This window comes from Pristis pectinata, chromosome 14 (assembly GCF_009764475.1).
Source record: "Pristis pectinata isolate sPriPec2 chromosome 14, sPriPec2.1.pri, whole genome shotgun sequence".
NCBI lineage: Eukaryota > Metazoa > Chordata > Chondrichthyes > Rhinopristiformes > Pristidae > Pristis > Pristis pectinata.
The window spans coordinates 579,278-594,050 of record NC_067418.1 but is presented as its reverse complement, the minus strand read 5'-3'; the positions used below and the strand labels follow the sequence as shown (position 1 = coordinate 594,050).

The 14,773-nt window shown below is 47.7% G+C and overlaps 1 protein-coding gene across 1 annotated transcript in view; it reads right to left on the bottom strand.

The window, feature by feature from the left end:
* Positions 1–14,272, bottom strand: part of LOC127577946 (deformed epidermal autoregulatory factor 1 homolog) — a 32,524-nt gene extending 18,252 nt beyond the window's left edge. The window contains exon 1 of the mRNA XM_052029653.1: positions 14,155–14,272. Coding sequence (XP_051885613.1) covers positions 14,155–14,272 — 118 coding nt within the window. The remainder of the gene's footprint in view (positions 1–14,154) is intronic.
* Between the last annotated feature and the right edge of the window lie 501 nt (positions 14,273–14,773).

Genomic DNA, 14,773 nt, shown 5'->3' with positions numbered 1-14,773 from the left:
GGCGTTCTGTGCACTTACTTCCCATAGAACCATAGAAAACTACAGCACAGAAAACAGGCCCTTCGGCCCTTCTGGTCTGTGCCAAAACATTATTCTGTTAGTCCCATTTACCTGCACCCAGCCCATACCCCTCCAGACCTCTCTGGTCCATGTATCTATCCAATTTACTCTTAAAAGTTAAGAGCGAGCCCACATTTACCACATCAGATGACAGTCCATTCCACATTCCCACCACTCTTTGAGTGAAGAAGTTCCCTCTGTTCCCCCAAACCTTTCCCCTTTCACCCTAAAGCCATGTCCTCTCATACTTTTCTCTGCTAATCTAGGTGGAAAGAGCCTACTTGCATTAACTCTGTCTATGCCCCTCATCATTTTGTAAACCTCTATCATATCTCCCCTCATTCTTCTCCGCTCCAAGGAATAAAGTCCTAACATGCTCAATCTTTCCCTGTAACTCAACTCCTGAAGACCCGGCAACATTCTAGTAAATCTCCTCTGCACTCTTGCAATCTTACTGACATCCTTCCTGTAGTTCGGCGACCAGAACTGCGCACAATATTCCAAATTTGGTCTCACCAATGACTTATACAACCTCACCGAAACATTCCAACTCCTATACTCAATACTTTGATTTATGAATGCCAGGATGCCAAAAGCCTTTTTTACAACCCTGTCTACCTGTGACTCTCAGGGAATTATGTATCTGAACTCCCAGATCCCTTTGTTCCTCTGCACTCCTCAGTGCCCTACCATTTACTGTGTATGTCCTACCTTGATTTGTCCTTCCAAAATGCAACACCTCACACTTGTCTGCATTAAATTCCATCTGCCATTTTGTGGACCAGTTTTCCATTTGGTCCAGATCCCTCTGCAAGTTTTGAAAGCCTTCCTCACTGTCCACTACACCTCCAATCTTAGTGTCAGCCGCAAACTTACTAATCCAATTTATCACATTATCGTCTAGATCATTGATATATACAACAAACAACAATGGCCCCAACACAGATCCCTGACGCACACCACTAGTCACAGGCCTCCAATCTGAGAAACAACCACTCTGTCTTCTCCCACTCAGCCAATTTCGAATCCAGTTTACAACCTTTCCATGGATACCCATTGACTGAACCTTCTGAACTAACCTCCCATGTGGGACCTTGTCAAAGGCCTTACTAAAGTCCATGTAGACAACATCCACAGCCTTACCTTCATCTACTTTCTTAGCGACCTCCTCAAAAAAACTCCACAAGATTTGTTATACATGATCTACCACGCACAAAGTGTCCTTTGGTGGTAGTGTGTTTGAGAGTGATGCTGGAATAACTCAGATAATAGGATGATTTAAGTATTGGGGAAGGGTGGCACAGCAGGTAAAGCTCCAGTGACCCAGGTTTGATCCTGGTTTCTGCTTTGCCCCACATCCCAAGGACATGCTGGTTGGGAGGCTTAAGTACCCCCGGTAGGTGGATGGTGGGAGAACCATGGGGGTAGGGTGGGGAGGGGCAGTTAATGGGAATGTAATGGAGAGTAGAGGGATGGGGGTTGATGGGACTGCTCTGAAAAGTGGCACACTCTCGATGGGCTGAATGGCCTCTGTCATAAGGAAATTTGAAATCATCCAATTGCCAATGTCAGAGGGATCACAGGTGTCCCTGCCCTGTTTCTGTGTCCCTTCATGGTACCATCCTCTCTGCCATTGAATCCCCCGAAGCCACACGATGTTGGGAACTGCACTCCTACAAGCCGGGCTCTTTGTGCATTCTCCAACTTCCTTCACTCCAACAAAGGCAGTTGAGCTAAACAAGTGATGGTGTGAGAGTTAAATTGGTGAGTGAGAAATCCAGAGAGGCGAGTTCTAATCCCACCAGGTGTCCTGGTGTTAGTATGTTAAAGATGCTTTAGAAATGTGAGTTGTTGATGCTAAAGGGAAACCGGAGATAGAGGTAGACTGGAGTCTGCGGCCATTGTTGCTCTCTCCAATTCATGGACTGGGCTGGACATTTCCTCTCATTTCGTAGAGTTATACAGCACAGAAACAGGCCCTTCAGTCCAACTGGTCCATGCCAACCAAGATGCCCACCTAAGAAGGTCCCATTTGCCAGCATTTGGCCCATAACCTTCTAAACCTTTCCCATCTATGTACCTGTCCAACTGTCTTTTAAAAGTTGTTGTTGTACCTGCCTCAACCACTTCCCCTGGTAGCTCATTCCACATGGATACCACACTTTGTATAAAAATGTCCCTCAAGTTCCTATTAAATCTTTCCCCTCTCACCTTAAATCTGTGCCCTCTAGTTCTTGATTCCCCAACCCTGGGAAAAAGAAAGAGCATTCACCCTTTCTATGCCCCTCATATGATTTTATACACCCCTATAAGATCATCTCTCAGTCTCCTATGCTCCAAGTCCTAACCTGTCCAACTTCTCCCTATAACTCAGTCCCTCAACAACTTTTGGCAACAACTTTTGGCAACATCCTCATACTCTTTTCTACACTCTTTCCAGTTTAATAACATCTTTCCTATAGCAGGGTGATCAAACTGAACACAATACAGCCTCACCAGTGTCTTATACAACTGCATTTGGAGTGTAATGAATAAGGGATGACACCCAAGTGAAGTTATCAACATTGCCATGTCACAACCTTATGTGGCAATAATCCTACCATGGCCTAATTTTTCTGTTGAAGTCCATAGGCAGAACTAGCAACATATGAAAGGTACATGTGATAAAGGTATTACTTTACCTCTTTGTTTAACAGCATTAGCGGGAGGAGCAGGAGGAGTCACGTGGCCCTTGAAGCCTGCTCTACCATGGCTGACCTTCTGCTTGAACTGCACTTTCCTGCTTTAACCTGAGTTTCAGTAGAAAAAAACACTGACGCTTCACGTCTCCTCCTAAACTTTAACCTTAACACATAGAACACCGGACAGCAGAGCTCCCTTTAGCCCACAGTGTCTGTGCCGACCATGATGCCAATCCCTTACAAGAAATCCAGATACAACCTCCATAAAGCTATCAGAGATCCCAAGAGACAATATGTCCAAAATAGAGTCCCAGACCAGCCGTCAGTTGTAGCAGGGTTTACATGCTATAACAGGCTACAAAGCAAAGTCGAGCAGCATCGTTGACAACAGCGCATCCCTTCCCGATGAGCTGAACGCATTCTATGCACGTTTTGAATAGAAGGGGAATGGTACGTCACCACCCACCCCAACAGCCTCCAATGAACCTGAACCCATGGTCACTTGAGGTCGTAAGATCAGTCTTCCGGAGAATGAACTTGAGGAAAACAGCTGGCCCGGATAGTGCCTCTGGCTGTGTGCTCAGCTATTGTGCTTATCAGCTGGCGGGGGTATTTGCAGACATATTTAACCTCTCCCTGCTTCAATCTGAAGTTCCCACCTGCTTTAAGAAGACCATTATCATCCCGTTACGAAAATAAAACAAGGTAACATGCCTCAATGACCACTGCCCGGTGGCTCTGACATCCAGCAGAATGAAGTGCTTCGAGAGGCTGCTCATGGCATACATTAACTCCAGCCTCCCGGAAAACCTCAACCCACTGCAATTCACCTATCGCTGTAATGTCTACAGTGGACACCATCTCCTTGGCCCTACACTCATCTCTGGAGCATCTAGACAGTAAAGACACCAACATTAGACTATTGTTTATTGACTAGAGCTCCGCCTTCAATACTATAATTCCAAGCAAACTTATCACGAAACTCCGAGACCTGGGACTCAACACCTCCCTCTGCAACTAGATCCTTGACTTTCTGACCAACAGACCGCAATCAGTGAGGATAGGCAGCAATACCTCCAGCGCGATTGTTCTCAACACTGGTGCCCAAAAGGCTGCATCCTCAGCCACCTACTCTACTCGCTATACACTCATGACTGCGTGGCAGATTCTGCTCTCACACCATCTACAAGTCTGCAGATGATACTACTGTAGTGGGCCATATCTCAAATAACGATGAGTTGGAGTACAAGAAGGAGATAGAGAGCTTAGTAACATGATGTCATGACAATGACCTTTCCCTCAATGTCAGCAAAAGAGCTGGTCATTGACTTCAAGAAGGGGAATGGTGCAAATGCTCTTGTCTACGTCAACTGTCAAGAGGGTTGAGGCTTCAAGTTTCTGGGAGTGAACATCACCAATAGCCTGTCCTGGTCAAATCATGTAGATGCCACAGCCAAGAAAGCTCGCCAGTGCCTCTACTTCCTCAGGAGGCTAAAGAAATTTGGCATGTCCCCCTTGACACTCACCAACTTTTAGAAAACATCCTATCTGGATGCATCACAGCTTGGTATGGCAACTGTTCAGCCCAGGACCACAAGAAACTGCAGAGAGTCATCAAGGGCTCAGCACATCAAGGAAACCAGCCTCCCCTCCATGGATTCTGTCTATACTTCTCGCTGCCTCAATAAAGCAGCCAGTGTAATCAAACATCCCACCCACCCAGGACATTCTCTCTTCTCCCCTCTCCCATTGGGCAGAAGATACAAAAGCCTTAAAGCACATACCACCAGGCTCAAGGACAGCTTCTATCCCACTGTTATAAGACTATTGAATGGCTCCCTAGTACAATAAGATGGACTGTTGACCTCACAATCTACCTTGTTATGACCTTGCACCATACTATCTACCTGCAGTACACTTTCTCTGTAACTGTGACAGTTTACTCTTCATTCTGTTATCGTTTTACCTTGTACTACTTCAATGCATCGTGTAATGAATTTATTTATATGAACAGCATGCAAGAGGTTTTTCACTGTACTTCGGTACAAGTGACAATAATAAACCAATTTCAATCCAATCTAATCCTATCTGTCTGTACATTGTCTATATCCTTCCATTCCCTGCCCGTTCATGTGTCTGTCTAATTCCCTCTTAAGCACTGCTATTGTATCTGCTTCTACCATTTCCCGCCCTTTACCACATCCAACTTCTTTCTCCCTTATGCCTTAGGCAGTTTTCCCTGGAATAGATCTGTGGAACTTGCATCAACTCTTCCCTGTTGAAACAAGCCCCAAGTTCTCACTACTGCCTGGGTTGAGAAGTTTCTCCTGAATTCACCACTAGATGTATCAATGCTATATTTTAATGTTGCCTCTGGTTATGGAATCTCTCCCATCAGCCCTCACCACCACCGATGGAAGTACCTTCTTGAAGCATATCCTATCATAAACACCTCCATCCAATAGTTCATTGACTTAGGACTGGAAGGATTCCACCCAGTGTGTTGGGGAGGCAGTTCCAGAATCCCAGCACCAACAAAGGATTAGCATACATTTCTCAGTGAGGATAATGTGGGACGTGAGGAATCTGCGGGTTTGGTGTTTCCAGACACCTGATGGTCCTGTCCTTCTTAGTGAAGGATGTGGGTTTGGGTGGTACTTCAGGAGGTGTCAGAGTTGCCAAGACAAGTAACTGTGATACAACTGGCACCGTTGACGTATAATCACATTGCAATTACTGGACTAATCACTCAAAAAGCCAGACTATTAACCTGGAGACATGTTCAAATCCCAGCACATTGTTATTGCTCATGATTTCCTTGTGACAGTGAAGGAGGACATTCAGCCTATCGAACATGTGCCAGCTCTCAGTATTCCCATCAGTCCTGTGACACCATTTACTTCCCTGTAATCTATTCTCTCTTGCATGCCCATCAATCCCCCACCCGTCTCTCTGGCCCTCCTACTTACACTAGGAGCCATTTACATTAGCCGATCAACCTAACAGCACACCTGTGGGATGTGGGAGGAAATCCAAGGAGAAACCCAGACAGTCACAGGAAGAATGTGCAAACTCCACACAGACAGCGCCGGAAATCATAACTGAACCAGGGTCACCGGAGGAGTGAGACAATGGCACTTCCTGCTGCATCACTGGTATAAAAACCTAGAGCCAATAACCGCAGGACTGTGATAAACTCCGTGTGATGATTCTGAAACAAATTGCAGAACATTCCCCTCACTTTTAGCACCAATGTCAATTGAGATGGGTACAGCTTTGTAATGTTAATATCCAACGTCTGGGTCACAGCTGAGTGATGCAAATGGCTGCATTGTTGATATAACTGAGTGGTTTGTGCAGCCATTTGTGTCAAGAATCAAGCACTCTATTTCTTCTCCTGAATGATGTTAGTGAACAAATGATGACCAAGTCATAGAGCTCAGAAACAGGCCCTTCAGCCCAACACCTCCATGCCAACAATCAAGTACGCATCTATACTAACTCCATTGACCAGCACTTGGTCCATAGCCTTCTAGGCCTTGACAATTCAAGTGTTCATCTCGATACTTCTTAAATGATCCAAGGAACAGAACATTGGCTGGGGCATGGAGTACTCCTTTCTGACAAAAGGAACCAACAAGCCAAAATACCCCCAAATTGCAAATCAATGAATTTTTATCCTTTGAATTTTAGAAGCATTCTGGTTGTAAAATTTATAGAAATTCTTTCCAATTAAGTAGAATGGTGACATACAACATAAAACACTGGATGAATGCAAACATTCCCTTAGTACTTGAGTTGTATTAGTGGGAGATATTAATTTCCCCGGTATTGACTGGACTACCCAGAGTGTTAGGGCCTAGACGGGGTGGAATTTGTGAAATGTGTCCAGGAAAGTTTCCTGAGGTAACATATAGAGGGCCCTACTCGGGAGGGTGCAACACTGGACCTTCTCTTAGGGAACAGTGCAGGTCAAGTAACGGAAGTGGCAGTCAGGTAGCACCTTGGCTCTAGTGACCATAATTCTGTTAGTTTTAAGGTAGTGATGGAAAAGGATAGGACAGGTCCACAGGTTAGGGTCCTAAACTGGAGCAGGGCTAATTTTGGGGGAATTAGGCAGGATCTGACAGAGGTCGATTGGGTGAGCCTGTCTGAAGGGAAAGGAATGAATGGCAAGTGGGAGGCTTTTAAGAATGTGACATTAAGGGTTCAGGAGCAGCATGTTCCCGTTAGGGTGAAGGGTAAACCTGTCAAGTTATGGGAACCTTGGCTGACGAGAGATATTGGGGCATTGGTCAAGATAAAGAAGGAAGCACACATTGTGTAGAAGGTCTGGGAAGAGTAAACCCTTGATGACTATAAAAAGATTAAGAATACTCTTAAGAGGGAAATCAGGAGGACAAAGAGAGGATATGAGATGGGTCTGGTAGGAAATGGTCAAGGAAGATGGTTAAGGAAAATCCCAAGAGGTTCTATAGCTATATTAAAAGTAAAGGGGTGGCTATGGAGGGAGTAGGTCCCCTTAGAGATCAGCAGCGCTGCCTATGTCTTGAACTGCAGGAGATGGGTGGTAATTTTAACAAATATTTCTCCTTGGTGTTTACCGAGGAGAAAATCACAGTTACTCACAAGATAAGGGAAAGTAGTGGAGATGTTTTGGAGGAAATTCATATCATCAGGGAGGAGGTATTTGCAGCATTACAGTGCATTAAGGTGGATAAATCTACAGGGCCTGACCGAGTGCATCCTCGGACTTTGTGGGAGGCTAGAGGAGAAATTCCGGAGGCCCCTGCAGAAATTTTTGCTTCATCGTTAGCCACTGGTGAAGTTCCTGAAGACTGGAAGGTGGCTTATATAGTTCCATTGTTTAAGAAGGGTGGCAAGGACAAGCCAGGGAACTACAGTCCGGTCAGCTGGACGTCAGTAGTGGGAAAGTTACAGGGACAGGATCTACCAGCATTTGGATCGACAGAGTCTGATAGGAGGAGTCAGCATGGCTTTGTGCGAGGTAAGTCATGCTTGACGAACCTCTTAGAATTTTTTTGAAGAGGTAACCAAAGAAGTAGATAAGGGTAGGGCAGTGGATGTCCATTTGGACTTCAGAAAGGCCTTTGACAAGGTCCTACATGGCTGGCTAGTCTGGAAGGTTAGGTCCCATGGAATCCAGGGAGAGCTAGTTAGGTGGATTCAAAATTGGGTCAGAGGTTGGAAGCAGAGGGTGGTGGTTGAAGGTTGTTTCTCGGAATGGAGGCCGGTGACTAGTGGTGTGCCGCAGGAGTCGGTGTTGGGACCCTTGTTATTCACTATTTATATAAATGATTTGGATGCGAATGCCCAAGGCTTGATCTGTAAGTATGCAGATGACATGAAATTAGGACGTGTTGATAGTGAAGGTTATCGTAGATTACAGGGAATCATTGATCAGACAAGGAAGTGGGCCGAGGAGTGGCAAATGGATTTCAATACAGCTAAGTGTGAGGTGATGCATTTTTGAAAGTCAGATCAGCTTAGGACTTATACTATGAATGGTAAGGCACTCAGGAATAATAGAACAGAGGGACCTAACAGTACAAGTGCATTGAAAGTGGCGTCACAGGTAGACAGAGTGGTGAAAGAGGCTGCACGGAGCACTGTGTACAGTTTTGGTCACCCTGTTATAGAAAGGACATGGTAAAACTGGAAAGAATGCAGAGAAGATTTACAAGGATGTTGCCAGGACTAGAAGGCCTGAGTTACAGGGAGAGGTTGGGCAGGCTGGGTCTTTATTCCTTGGAGTATAGTAGCATGAGTGGTGATCTTATAGAGGTTTATAAAATCATGAGGGGCATAAATAAGGTGGATGGTAGCAGTCTTTTCCCAGGGTAGGAGTCCTAAACTAGGGGGCACAGACTTAGGGTGAGAGAGTATAAGGAGAGAATTACATTTTCCAGAAGTGATATTTGATTCCTCCTCAGTATGTGCAAAAGTGTGGACAGAAAAGTAGCTCCTGAAATGGATTGTTGTATCTGTTTGTCCTGGCTGGATGTTAAATAATTGGTCAGTCTTGTACTGTGCAGTATGCATTGTGGCACTTTCCTTCCCTCTCCCTACCCCACCCTGCTATGTGCTTGCTGCAGAAATTTACAAATTGGCTGCCTGGTAACAGTGGAAAACTTGTATCACTGAAAAACACACTGCCTCTGTTATTAACTTGTGTCTAGGCTGAAAGGTCTAGGATAAGTACTAGATCTAGGAAAAGTACTAGATCTAGGAAAAGTACTAGATCTAGGAAAAGTACTAGATCTAGGAAATGTACTAGATCTAGGAAATGTACTAGATCTAGGAAATGTACTAGGATAAGGGGCTTTAAGGGTAGAAAAGGGGCAGAGGTACTGTCGCTTTAGGCTGGAGTCACCACCAGACCTAAGGAGCAGACTGACGAGAGAGAAGGAGAGAGAACGGTGGAAGCAGCTGCCGGACACCTGGGGTCCCTTCCAACAATGTGTAGAGCTGTTCACTGAGTGGTTGATATGTCCTACTGTAGTTTCTTTTGAAGTGGTTAATAAGTAGTTTTTACATAATTCTATAAAGTAGTTTTTGTAACCTTTAACACGTGTACAGTGCCTCCTTTGCTTGGGAATACCTCTTACCACTGAATTAAAAGAACAAGGCAAGAATCTTAAAATATTTTCATTACAGAGGGGAAGGATTTAAAAGAGACTCAAGGAGCATCTTTTCTCACAGGGAGTGTGTGGAACGAGCTGCCAGAGGAAGTGGGTGAGGCAGGTACAACAGGATCATTTAAGAATCACTTGGATAGGTACATGGAGGGGTGGGGCTTAGAGGGATATGGGCCGAACGCAGGAAATTGGGACTAGCTGGGTGGGCACCGTGGTTGGGCCGAAGGATCTTATTGACTTCTTCAGTGTTTGTGGGCTAGTGATAAACTTCATCTGAAAAACATGTTACGGTGACAGGGCAACTTCACTGACACACGTCAGTAATCCATTTCATATCCAATCAGGTGCTAAATGAAGCAGGCTTTCAACAATGGGGTGAAATGTGACCTCAAAGAAAAATACAAAATTCTTGTGCGGCTTGAGAGGAATGGGGAGTTGCTGTTTCCCTGAGCTGGCGTACTTGGAACTAGGAGTCACACTCTCAAAATAAGGGGCTCAGCCATTCTGGGCAGAGATAGGAAGAAATGTCTTCAACAAGATGGTGGTGAATCTTTTGATTTGTTACCCAAGATAACTGTAGGAGTTCAGTCGATGAACACATTCAAGACAGAAATCAATAGGTTTTTAAATATTAAGGAAATCAAGGGATATGGGGATAGTGCAGGAAAGTGGCATTGTTATAAGATCAGCCATGATCTTACTGAGTGGCAGAGCATGGAGCTGAATGGCCGGCTCCTGCCTCATGTTCCTGTGTGTATGCTTACACACTCCAATAACTTGTTGATGGGGACAGAACTTACTCCAAAAATGATTCTTCTGTTGAACTCTGTTATGAGATTAAATAGACAGAAGCCTTTGAAGCACCTGAGTGTATCAATTCTGGGCGAAGGTACAAGGGGGATGTGAGGAAATTGTTTCTTTACTCAGAGAATTATATTCTAGGACTCAGTGCAAGGGTTCTGTAAAGTGATGGGATCAAGAGAATAAAGGGAACTTGATGGGACCCTGAGAGGGACTAATGTACAGAACTATAGGGAAAAGGCAGGAAATGGGATGGATAAAATTGCTCTACTTGGAGCCAACATGGTTAATGGGCCAAATGACCTCCTGTCCCTTCACAGCTCCACAACTCTACTGAACTGCAGAAAAGGAGAACAAGTTTACACATATTCAGCCTGAGCGATGACATAATCTAACAACCTAATGACAGCACACAACAAAAAACAAACTGCTGGAGGAACTCAGTGGGTCGAGCAACATCTGTGGAGGCAAAGGAATAGCCAATGTTTTGGGTTGAGACCCTGTGCTGATCAGCTGGCAGGGGTATTTGCAGACATATTTAACCTCTCCCTGCTTCAATCTGAGGTTCCCACCTGTTTTAAGAAGACCACTATCATCCCGGTACCTAAAAAAAACCAAGGTAACATGCCTCAATGACTACCAACCAGTGGCTCTGACATCCACCATCATGAAGTGCTTTGAGAGGTTGGTCATGGCACACATCAACTCCAGCCTCCCAGACAATCTTGACCCACTGCAATTCGCCTATCACTGAAACAAGTCTACAGTGGACGCCATCTCCCTGGCCCTACACAGCTCTGGGGTATCTGGACAGTAAAGACACCTACATTAGACTATTGTTTGACTACAGCTCTGCTTTCAATACAATAATTCCAAGCAAACTCATCGCCAAACTCCGAGACCTGGGACTCAAAACCTCCCTCTGCAATGGGATCCTTGACTTTCTGACCAACAGACCAATCAGTAAGGATAGGCAGCAACACCTCTGGCACGATTATTCTCAACACTGGTGCCCCACAAGGCTGCGTCCTCAGCCCTCTACTCTACTCCCTATACACTCACGACTGTGTGGCCAGATTCTGCTCTAACTCCATCTACAAGTTTGCAGATGATACCACTGTAGTGGGCTGTATCTCAAATAACGATGTCGGAGTACAGGAAGGAGATAGAGAGCTTAGTGACATGGTGTCATGACAACAACCTTTCCCTCAATGTCAGCAAAACAAAATAGCTCATCTTCGACTTCAGGAAAAGGGGTGATGCACATGCACCTGTCTACATCAATGGTGCTGAGGTCGAGAGAGTTGACAGCTTCAAGTTCCTGGGAGTGTACATCACCAATAGCCTGTCCTGGTCCAACCACGTAGACGCCATGGCCAAGAAAGCTCACCAGCGCCTCTACTTCCTCAGGAGGCTAAAGAAATTTGGCATGAAGATAGCGACAGAGGTTGGGAGGTGATCAGTGCAGACAACAAAAGCTGCAGATTATGAAGAGGGTTATCTAAGTTTACAAGGGGATCTAGATCAACTTGGAAAGAGGGCCAGAGAATGGTGAATTGAATTTAACTTGGACTAGTGTGAAGTGTTGCAATTTGTTAAGTTAAACCAGGGCAGGATGTACACAGTAAATGGTAGGCCCCTAGGAAGTGTTGTAGAACAGAGAGACCTAGGGGTACAGGTACATGGTTCCCTGAAAGTGCAGATACAGCCAGACAGGATGGTGAAGGCAGCTTTTGGCATACTTGCCTTCATCAATCAGGGCAATGAGTACAAGAGTTGGGATGTCATGTTACAGCTGTACAAGACATTGGTGAGACCACACCTGGGAGTACTGTGTGCAGTTCTGGTCACCCAGCTATGGGAAGGATGTCATTGAACTGGAAAGGGTGCAGAAAATATTCACAAGGATGTTACCGGGATTGGAGAGGTTGAGTTATAAGGAGAGGCTGTATAGGCTGGGACTGTTTCCGCTGGAGTGAAAGAGGCTGAAAGGTGATTGTTGCAGAGGTTTATAAAATCATGAGGGGCACAGGTAAGATGAATGGTCACAGGGAAGGGGAGTCAAAAATTAGAGGGCACAGGTTTAAGGTGACGGGAAAGATTTAAATGGGACCTGAGGGGCAACTTTTTCACACAGAGGGAGGTGGGTGTATGGAACAAACTGCCAGAGAAAGTGGTAGAGGTAGTACAATTACATCTACAAAGGCACGTGGATAGGAAAGGTTTAGAGGGATATTGGCCAAGCATGGGGAAATGGGATTCGCTCAAATAGACAACTTGACAAGCTGGGCAGGAGGGCCTGTTTCCATGCCGTACAGCTCTATGACCATGATAAGGAAGGAAGGAGTGGAACCAAAATGGAGAGGTGTGGGAGAGGAGAGTGAAGATGGGTGACCAAGTGGGTTGAATGTGTGGGTGATAAGCAGATGAAAGAAAGGGGTGCACAAGAGGACATCTCAATAGTGCCATCCTCAAGTCACCTGGTTTTTGGATCAAATGCCCAAATGACCCATCTTTAGCTGAGGGTGGGAATTGCCTGGGATCATTAGTGCTTTGTGACAGAGTCATAGTCCTACAGCACTGTAACTGGCCCTTCAGCCCAACTCGTCCATGCCAACCAAGATATCTATCCCAGCTAGTCCCATTTGCCTACATTTGGCCCATATGCCTATCCAAATGTATTTTAAACAATGTAATTGTACCTGCCTCTACAGCTTCCTCTGATAGTAATCTGCCAGTACATAAACCATGGCAAAACCTGGTGTTTCAAACTATTTCCATGCATATCATCCATTCCACCACCACATTCCCAGCACACCATAAAATTACAGGAATTATTCTGCTTTGCAGAATGCTATGTTAATATCATATTCGGTGGCAGAGCCCCCACCTCACATCAGAATACTTTGATACCAACCCCACCTTGTGGACCTGAACCCAATCCAGGCTGAGAGCACGGACCCAAGTCAATTTCCCTTATGTACATCCCACACCATATCCACCCACATTCCAAGTTACCAATCCTATCATCTGATGTAGACACAATTCCTTTCCCCCCCACAAACGCTACTCGACCCGCTGAGTTCCTCCAGCAGATTGTTTGTTGCTCTGTCATCTTGTGCACTTTCAAACTCCTTGATCTCCAGCTCATGAGTCCTGGTTCTGGCCCTCACCCTCACACATCCATTCACCTGGGACACCCCATGAACCCCTCACTTGGGTACCCGTGTGAGCCCTTCACTGCTGCATGGATCACCCCATTCATGGCCCCTTTACACATGACCTGCTCACTGGGCAACCACATATGCTTACCAGCCTCCCATCACCTCCTCGCCCACTCCAACCCCCTCACCCACCCACATGCCCTCCCCCCAACTATTTCACCCACCCCCTGACCCACCTCGCCCACCCAGAACCCCTCTCCCCCACCATCTCACCCTCCCCCTCCCTCGTAACCCTCCCTCCTCAGGTAACCCTCACCCACCCCTCCTGCCTCGGGTGACCCTCACCTGCCCCTCCTCCGGCCCCTGCCTCATGTGACCCTCCCTCCACCACCCCTCCTGCCTCGGGTGACCCTCACCTGCCCCGAACCCTTCTCCTCCCCATTCATGGTCCCTTCACCCCAGTTACCCCTCCCACCAGCCCCGCAAACCCCCACCCGCCCACTGACACCCTCGCCCCCAGCGACCCGCCCGCCAGCCATCCGCCCCCACGCCGCCACCGCCTCTAATCGGTCGGCAGGTGGAGGGCCGAGGCGGGCCGAGCGCCGGGAGCAGCGGCCGAAGCGCTTCGGGCCGGCTCGGCTCGGCTCGGCTCGGCTCCCGCTGGCGGCGCCGACCAACCTCAAGATATTTTTATTTATTGTTTTGTGAGGCGCGGGCCCGCCATCCCGGCCGCTTCCTGATTTTAATCCGCCTCTGGCACTGCTCCCAACACCTCCCGGACACACTCGCCTGCGAAGCCGCCCTCGTCGGCACTCGGCAGCTGCTCGGCCATGTCGATCTGCTCTTCCCCCATCACCGAAACCGCTGTCACTTCAGGCGACTCCATGCCGAGCCCCTTCGCCTCCATCGTCCCTTCGGCGAATGCCGCCGAAATCACCCGAGCGCTGCCGAGTCCTCCCGCCGACCCGAGCGCTGCCGAGTCCTCCCGCCGACCCGAGCGCTGCCGAGTCCTCCCGCCGACCCGAGCGCTGCCGAGTCCTCCCGCCGACCCGAGCGCTGCCGAGTCCTCCCGCCGACCCGAGCGCTGCCGAGTCCTCCCGCCGACCCGAGCGCTGCCGAGTCCTCCCGCGGGCCCGAGCGCTGCCGAGTCCTCCCGCCGACCCGAGCGCTGCCGAGTCCTCCCGCCGACCCGAGCGCTGCCGAGTCCTCCCGCCGACCCGAGCGCTGCCGAGTCCTCCCGCCGACCCGAGCGCTGCCGAGTCCTCCCGCCGACCCGAGCGCTGCCGAGTCCTCCCGCCGACCCGAGCGCTGCCGAGTCCTCCCGCCGACCCGAGCGCTGCCGAGTCCTCCCGCGGGCCCGAGCGCTGCCGAGTCCTCCCGCCGACCCGAGCGCTGCCGAGTCCTCCCG